Genomic DNA, 8,885 nt, shown 5'->3' with positions numbered 1-8,885 from the left:
AAATATTTAGAAATAGGAAAAACTTAGGAAAAACTTCTCGGCTGAGAAGGAACCAAAGAACCCAGCTGGGGATCAGATTAAATTCATTGGTTGATTAAATTATTCATGTTTTCTATGTCTGACATTTTTGGCTGTTTTTGATTGTTTATTGCACTTTTTGAGGCGTCTGAGTGCAGCACAAGAGAAAAGAAAATGATCAGTCAATTAATAAAAAAATAACCCAAAATTTCTCCATTTTCAGCTTCAGTGATTTGCCTTAAACGGACAGTTCACCCCAAAATGTAAACTACATATTTACCTCCTCCCTCCACGGGCAGCTGCAGAGCCCGCATGAGCTGCGGAGTCCGCGTGAGCTGCGGAGTCTGCGTGAGCTGCAAAGTCTGCGTGAGCTGCAAAGTCTGCGTGAGCTGCAAAGTCTGCGTGAGCTGCAAAGTCTGCGTGAGCTGCGGAGTCTGCGTGAGCTGCAAAGTCTGCGTGAGCTGCAAAGTCTGCGTGAGCTGCGGAGTCTGCGTGAGCTGCAAAGTCTGCGTGAGCTGCAAAGTCTGCGTGAGCTGCGGAGTCTGCGTGAGCTGCAAAGTCTGCGTGAGCTGCAAGTCTGCGTGAGCTGCGGAGTCTGCGTGAGCTGCAAAGTCTGCGTGAGCTGCAAAGTCTGCGTGAGCTGCGGAGTCTGCGTGAGCTGCAAAGTCTGCGTGAGCTGCGGAGTCTGCGTGAGCTGCAGAGTCTGCGTAGAGATTTCGGCAGGTGTTTGCCTTCTCTCCAATATAATGAAACTAGATGGATCACCCCAAAAAATACACGTGAAAAACTCATCAGCAGAAATCGTGACCCGCTCACTCAAGATAACCCACAGAGCTCATCGTGATGATTTCACGTAGAAACTGCAAAGTCTCACCGTGCAGAAAGAAGCTCTTGAGAAGGCTTTAACCCTTTGAAATCTGAGCATATTCATTTGATTTCTTTCAAGGCAAAGAGCAAGTTAAAATTACATAAAATTAACTTTAAAAAAATGATTTTGAAAAAAAACATACAAAAAAAGTTCCAAGAAAATTAAACTTAAACGTAAAATTAATTTTTATACAACAGCAACATAAAAAGACGTGGCCCAAAAATTAGAAAAAAAAGTTATGTGAAAATTACTTGAAATTAAGCAAAACATTTCTTAAAAAAATAAATGTAAAGAACAAAAAAAACCAAAATAAAATAAATGACCTAAAAAAGTGCAGAAAAAGTATTTATTTGATTTTTCTGTAGCATAATTAGAAATACAAAAATTTTTGTAATTATATATATATATATGGTTTTTGGGCCATTTTTCCTAATTTATCGATACCTCTCTAGCAATGCTTCTCTCTAAAACTCATTTTTAGTTAATTTTCTTGTCACTTTTTTGCCATGTTGGTCATTGCCTTTTTATCCCCATTTTAAAAAGAAATTAAGTCAATTTGCTTTGGTTTCAAAGTGCTGAACAGCTTGTGAAAGGCCTCTGAACGCAGCAGAGAACACCATAAATAAGAGAATTAGTCCACAAAGAGTTAAAACTTTTGCACTGCAGTTACAGTTTCACGTTATACAGCTGCAAACTGTTGAACACTATTTGTTTAGATCAAACAATGAATGGAGATTAATCTGAAGAATTAAGTGGTGATGGAAATAATCCGTCTGTCGTTCTGCATACGGCTGAATAATCTGCAGGATGCTTTGGTTCATTCTCAAATTAAAACTAATCCGTCCCGGTTATTCTGGATTAAATCAATCATTTCTGTAATCTGATGACGAAACGTCGGCGTGTTGATCTGCTACAGTCTCAGTTCAGCTCAGCACGGTTTGGCTCAGTTAACTTTGTAGAAAAACACAAACACATTCAGCACAGAAAATACATCTGGGGGATTTTCCTCTGAGGAATCCAGATCTCATCAGGGTTTCCTCATAATCATGAGAGAAAGAGAATCAGAAACATGATTTCAGACACTTTTCAGTCAGAGGGTCAGAACTCGGCCCTCAACAGCTGGAAATAAAAACAACACCAGACACTTGTGACGTTAGTAGTCGAGTTTTGCAAAATACTGTTTGTTTGTGAAGAATAAATTTCTCCGTTATGGATAAAAAAGCTAAAATAAAGCCTCTGAGGTTACAGTGTGACGCTTGTTTGGCAGATGAAATCTGGTGAACCGTCTTTGCTCCGTTTGCACAGTCCCCAAAAAAAAAAAAGACTTTAAAGTTTGCATTCACACCATGCCAGCAGGTACCAAAACCCGCGAAATAATGCATGAGAGCGGCTCACAGTTGGCCGAGCTCGTTCGCTTCAGTTCAGTTTGGTGTAACAGTCTCCGTCCGCTGAGGTCAAAGGTCAAACAGTCACCAGCGTCCTGTTTCCCGTCGTGTCCCTGGTTTTACTGCTGAGATGAACCTGCTAATAACGACCTGTTGGATCCTCGGGGATTTTGAGCTCCAGGTTAAATTAATGGTGTCAGTTTGTACCGTGTTTCCTCTCGGCGCCGCCTCGTTTGGCTGCAGATCCGTCAGTGCATCCATTAAAAGTCAAAAACTAAAACCACGACCAGCGCTTTGAGTGGAGGATCCGTGTAGCACCGCTAGATAAAAAAAACATTAAAGCCTCCAGGTGAAACGGTCGGGACTCAGTGACTCGGACTCGGACTCGGACTCGTCCTCATCCTCTACGCCAGCAGACACCAGGGCGTCTGGCTCTGGTCGCACTCCAGTTTGGCGTTAATGACGGTGCAGGGAGCGCCGCTGATGGTCAGCTCCTGTCGGGACTCCACCTGGTAACGGAGGTTAGTGAGCCCCCCCTCTGGGTCCACCTTAAACTGCTCCTACAGGGAGGAGGGAGGAGACGAGGAGGCGAGGAGGGAGGAGACCAGGGAGGGAGGGTGACAGTGGAGGTCGGGTTGTGTTTAGTAAGGTTTTTAATGAGGGGGAGGGGCTTTATGTCATTGTTAAATTTCATGCAAAGAGCGAAGCAGCCGCGTGGATCTGTCAGCTACAGATCTAACGTGTCGTTTTCTGTTTTCATTATTGATCTGATTATTATCTGATTATGATCTGATTATTATTATCTGATCCGCTTTGTATCGATACTTTGAATTAAGGTTGGAGGAGGTGCAGGAGATCTTCAGCATTTGGATTTCGTGTTGTTTTATGGTTTAGTTTGGTATGTAAAGACTACGTGATGTAAGCAGTAGACGGCGGTGCGAGCGACGGTCTCTGACACGTCCTGTACTTCATGATGTCACATTAAGTGTGAGACAAGGTCATAGTGGGTGATGACGCAGGTATTTTAAAGTCACGCTGGAGGGAAAGAACACGATGGAGCTTCGGCGCGGACACATATGGTTGTTACCGTAATCACAGCATCGCATCACAAAACCATCAACTATCATCATTCTGCTATAAACGCAAACATCAGCCAAAGATACTGCATGGTTCGGACATTGATTCATTTCCTGGATACGCGTATGGAAACATTTCTCCACCCACACAAGAGACCGTACTGAAGCATTTGGAGGTCTTTTTGACAGTCTCAACAGTCGGCACGTCACAAGAACTGATACTTTGGTACAGAGTCGATGCCAAAATTATGAAACATGACGTTTATCTCCAGTGACGCAGGTACCGTGAATATGCACACGCATGCAGGTGCTGCATTCTGCAATTAAATAAAGAAGGACGCAGCACGAACAACAGCAACACGTACAGCGCCAGCCCCACGACAACTTGTAGTCTGGTATTTTCTGGCGTATTTTATGTCGTAGAACAAAATATGAAATTCTCCTCAGCTTGTGTTAACCACAGACCTGATTTCAGGCTACGAACAAAAACATTGACTGGAGGTGCTGAGATGCTGACAGATTTCTGGATTTTAAGACTCATTACCGAGCTTTTCTATTGACTTTCGCTGGGATACTTCATTATTTATTTATTTATTTATTTTAGAGCTAAGAACCGCCGAATCAATTAGAAATTGGTTTAAACATCTGACTTTTGAACGGGCCTTTCAAGAGTTTCAGGTTTAACTCACAGTGAAACAAAGATGACTTTCTATGACAGTTAATTTATCCAAAGACATGGCAAAGTAACTTACATTCATTTTGTAAGTGTTTTCTGCCCGTTCTTCACTAAGGCTGCGGCGCGGATTTAAAAACACAGCGGCGCAACGAGGCGCTGGCGTCCACTGCTGCATGTCTGCTATCGTGACATGACTCGACTCTCACCTGAGAGTGTTTTGGGTGAGAAAATTCTTCAGCTTTGAGGGTTTATAAAACCTTAGTTAAGGCTTTTTCTCAGGAAAGAATGAGAAGATTATAATCTTTCATTTTAATTCTGTTGTGTTCCACATTTTTCTATAAACCTGATGCTTCTTTTATATTATTGTGATTTTATATAAAATACTGAAAACTCTGAGTAAAAATGTGCGGATGCAGCTTCTGCAGCAGTTAACTCTGTGTGTGTGTGATGAGTTCACTGTCACAGGTGAACAGGTGAACTCAGGTACCTGTTTCTGAGCGGCGACTCTCTTCTGGTCTCTCTTCCTCCAGGCCGAGTCGTGGATGTGGAGGAAGGTTTTGTATCCTGTAGTGATTCCACTCGGTCTGAACAGCTGCAGAAAACACACACACACACACACACACACACACACACACACACACACACACAGGATTAACAGAAAATATTTAACACCTCCACCCGTCACACACTGAGCTGACCGACTGAGGAGCATCAGGACAAATCAAGATAAGATAAACGTTATTGTCCCGGGGGGAAATTTGTCATGGACATAAGTGCAGTGCTGCTCACAGTCAATACATTCTTTCATCACGGAAAAGGAAAAAAAAAAAAGAAACACACAACAGACAGATAGTGGTCCACAACGACCCAAAACAAGACAGAGTTACAGATAGAAAACTGTATTGCACCTGCCCATTTAACTCAGTTTATGTGTTTTTGAAGCTAAAAATCTGAACTCTTTGGTGCTGTGAGGAGAAGCTGAGCTCTGTTTGTCTGTCTCACTGCGCTGCTGTCGGACCATCAGCTGTTTGATCCGCCATGATGAAATGCTGTGGCTGTCAAACACTCAGCTGGTCGACAGTCAAAGTCCTTCACTGTTTTACATGATTGTTCAACACTTCTGCCCTCGCTGTGTTTTGGCGTGAGATTTTCCTCAGTGAGACAGAGTGCAAAAGCGTGAGACACACGGCAGATGTGTGGAAGTTGGCAGCCCCGGTGGGGAAAGGGTTAACAGCATTTTTAAATAACCGAAATACCCAACATGGGCAAGATTATGTTGGTTGGTTCTGAATATCGGTTTCCATTATTTTTTGATTACTTGCCCAGCACTACTCCTTAAAAAATGTTGTTCTCATTCTTACGTTTTATTATATTTTGGCGACGGGTCCGGATATGACAAAGTTTAGTGCCGGATCCAAACCGCGGTCCCCCAGTTGGTGATGCCTGGCTCACAGTTACATATGATGAATCAGTGGTATGGGTGCTATTAAAAGCCACCTCCGTGCGTATTGGTCGCGCACAATGACAGGTGTTTTGTTGGAAAACCTTGTTTTGTTGGAGCGAGACAGTTTGTAAAACTGAGAGAATGACCGGCAGCAAAGGCCACAGGCTGGCATCGAACCCGTGCCGCTTCAAGGGCCTCGCGTATGGGACGCACATTCAAGCAGGTGAGCTAGAGGGCGCCCCCCTGAAAACAATCTTTAATGAATTTAAATAAAAACTGAGCCAAGGAAAATGTAAAGAAAACTATACTGATACTCTGACAATAGTGTAATGACATTTATTTTGCAGAATTTTTTTTTGAAGTCAATTACCTGTTTTTTCCTTTTTTATTTCTTTATGCTAAATCAGACAATTTTATTGTATTTTTCACTTATTTCTTGCTAATTCTTGGATAATTTCTTCTCAAGTTGAGCATTGCCATCTGTGCCATCATTGTTTCATTTTATTCATTCATTTTCTGACAGAAACCCAATTTGCTGAAGTTTGGAAGGGTTAAAGACAAAAACTAACCAGACTGAACTCATTCTGACAGAGTTGAATGCTGACTTTGCTTTGACTTGCTTTGCAGACTTGTACCTGTAATTCGGCTTTTCTCAGTCGTCTGTAGAACTCGTCGTCCTCTCTGCCCCAACCCCAGAACCGGTTTGACATCCCGTTACACTGCAAAGAAAAAACAGTTAATCAATTAACAAATAAATGAATAAAAAATGAAATACTCAAAAACTGAAAAGAGCGAAAATATTACTCGTGCTGCACACGGTCATGTTTTAAAGTGAAGTCTGAGCTGAATCCAGTTTCACTCACTGAGTCAAACCGCCTCATCTGGTGTATAATTTCAGTCATTACACAAGTGAGAAAACAGTCAGGCCTTCATCACTGCAGGAGGTAAACCACAGATCATCTAACGCTTCAGCTTCTCTGTGATTTCTCGTCTGATTTCTCATTTTTTTGTGATATTTTTGACGTGTTGTTTGGTGGCCGAGTAGAGTGAGTGATAGTGGGACAGAGAAAACCCGAAGTCCTCTCAATGCTGGGATTTTCTTTCACACTGACGTGCACCTAAATGTGCCAGGTAACTTTCTGTGACTGAGATAATCCACTCAGTGTTAAACGGTTTTCCACCGAGTCCTGAGTTCACGGCTGAAACATTTCAAACCGTCCGCAGAATCTAAATCCAGACTTCAGTTTGTATTTGACGGACAAACAAACGTCTTTTTCTTTCACTGTTTGACTGCAGCCACAGTTTATCCTTTTTATCGTTCCTTTAGTAAACTCCTGACTTTGAAGTGACTCACAGATCAGCAGGTTTCATAGTGAAAGACATTTAAAACAAACACGAAAGATAACAAATGTAGATTTAGATGATGCAAAAGCTCTGCTGTCGTCACTCTAACATCGACGGATACTCGATTTGTTTTGCCCAGGAGCCACTTTTGCAAAATGTAGAGGTGTTTCTAAGATGTGAGGACATTCAGGACTTAGGCTGCACCTCTGTCAGGGGGTTCGGGAGTCCTCCCCCGACACTTATTCTCTCTGGCAACTTATTTACTTCCAAAATACAAAGAGAATTTTAAAAATCCCAGCGTGAACAATTTATTTTCTTTGTGAATGAGAAACTGGTCTGTGCACTGCCTAAATTTGGCCCCCGGCTCTAGGTTGAGCATCGCTGCTGTGTATCGGCACAGACTCGTACCATGTGGTAATGTTTCTTGGTGAGCAGCAGGATTCCTCCCACGTAGGTCTTGTAGTGGTACAGCGGGTGCAGCTCCGGCGAGGCCACGTGGAACGGCCCCTCCTCAGGGAAACCGTAGTCCAGAGCGTCGTTCAGAGGCAGCAGGTCCACATCGTGCATCGCCAGGTAGTCCGTGTCGTTCCCGCTCTCCAGGTAACCCACGTTGATCAGAGACGCTCGGTTAAATCTGAGACAGCGGGACAAGACGAGTCTACCAGAGTTTATGTTGTGCAAATTTAGGTTTCACATTCAAATATCGTGGCACTGGACAGATGATTGATCCCTGATCGGTTTTTAATTCTGCAGCTGTAACGGCTTTTCTGTCGTCTGTGCTGCTAAAAAGAAAATACCCTGCGAACGTGGCAAAAAGAGCAGCGTTTGTTAAAGTGATACCACAATCATTTCTTCAGTTAAAACCCTGTGTTTAACCCTTTAGGTCCCGCTTTAATATTACACACACTCATATCACTCTGTGCACAAAATGCACTTTTCAAAATCAAGCTTAAAAAAATATATATTAATATGATTTTCTACTTTCATTGAGTTAATTTTTTTAAACCAACATCAGTCCTAATCACAAATATAAAATATTCATTAATATTTACAATCGTAACCCTTTAAATGCCAAATTTTTGTCACGATGCCACTATGTTTTTGGATGGAAAAAAAAAAAAACAACACAAAGTCGACTGTTATTTTCTGATAATCACAGCCCGGGATATGTCAATGGTAAGCAGCAAAAATATACAGTCTTGCAAAACTTTATGCCAAATGCATGAACACAGCCAAAATTATCCAAAAAAAAAAGAGAAAAGAATGAAAAGCGCCGGGGGTTCAAAAGAAGATGCTCTTACAATTAAAAAACACAAAGAAGTAAGTAGTGATGAGGATGTTTCCTTTATATAATTTGAACTGAAAAAACAAAAGGATGCAGGTGGTTTCCTCACCTGTAGTGATCCACCTGGTTGATGACGACGATCTTGTGTCGGATCTTCTTCTTGTCGAGGAACGAGTGCATGAAGGGAACGAACACCAGAAGCTCGTCGAAGCGTTCCCTGAAGGGGACGATGAGGGCCAGTTTGTGAGGGCCCCAAGAGGGGTCGTCCGCTGCAGACGCCTGTGTGTCGGTCCCGAGGCACGGCGGTTTCTGGGCGAGACGTTTGTCTTCGTGCATGTCGTCTGAACAGCTGAGCTGCAGCCAGAGCAGAGAGACGAGCAGCAGCACCATGCAGAGGCCGAACAGCTTGTACACGGTACATTTACCGGACAGGAACCTGAAGACGGACAGAGCAGAGGAAGAGACGGGAGGGGACGGGACGGGACGGGACAGTCAGTGGTTATCTTTAACAGCAACAAAAATATAACTCTGGACTTAAAAAGCTGCTTATTAAAGAACTGTGACCAAGTTTACAATCTGACTGGGCGACACATTTCACAGCGGACAAACTACAAACTAATGCTATCCAAAAAAAAAAGTTCCAGTGCTCATTTTCTGCAGTATCAATACACTGATATCAGCTGCTCTTATTGACTCTTATTGTTAAAGTATACAACATTTATTCTGCTGTTCTCTGCTATTAACCCAAACAAATAAAATAAAATCCATGTTTTCATGGCAACGCCTTTA

General features: G+C 42.6%; 1 protein-coding gene across 1 annotated transcript; it reads right to left on the bottom strand.

The window, feature by feature from the left end:
* Positions 1-1,264: 1,264 nt before the first annotated feature.
* b4galt7 (xylosylprotein beta 1,4-galactosyltransferase, polypeptide 7 (galactosyltransferase I)) lies at positions 1,265-8,588 on the bottom strand (the record flags this gene model as incomplete). Its single annotated transcript, XM_042492910.1, has 5 exons — positions 1,265-2,831; positions 4,511-4,615; positions 6,103-6,186; positions 7,220-7,445; positions 8,206-8,588. Coding segments are annotated over 5 exons (954 nt in total), but the record flags the coding sequence as incomplete, so codon positions are not given.
* Positions 8,589-8,885: the final 297 nt, after the last annotated feature.

The sequence above is a fragment of the Plectropomus leopardus genome, chromosome 9 (genome assembly GCF_008729295.1).
Source record: "Plectropomus leopardus isolate mb chromosome 9, YSFRI_Pleo_2.0, whole genome shotgun sequence".
In the NCBI taxonomy this organism is placed as follows: domain Eukaryota; kingdom Metazoa; phylum Chordata; class Actinopteri; order Perciformes; family Serranidae; genus Plectropomus; species Plectropomus leopardus.
This window is presented reverse-complemented; position numbering and strand designations above follow the sequence as displayed.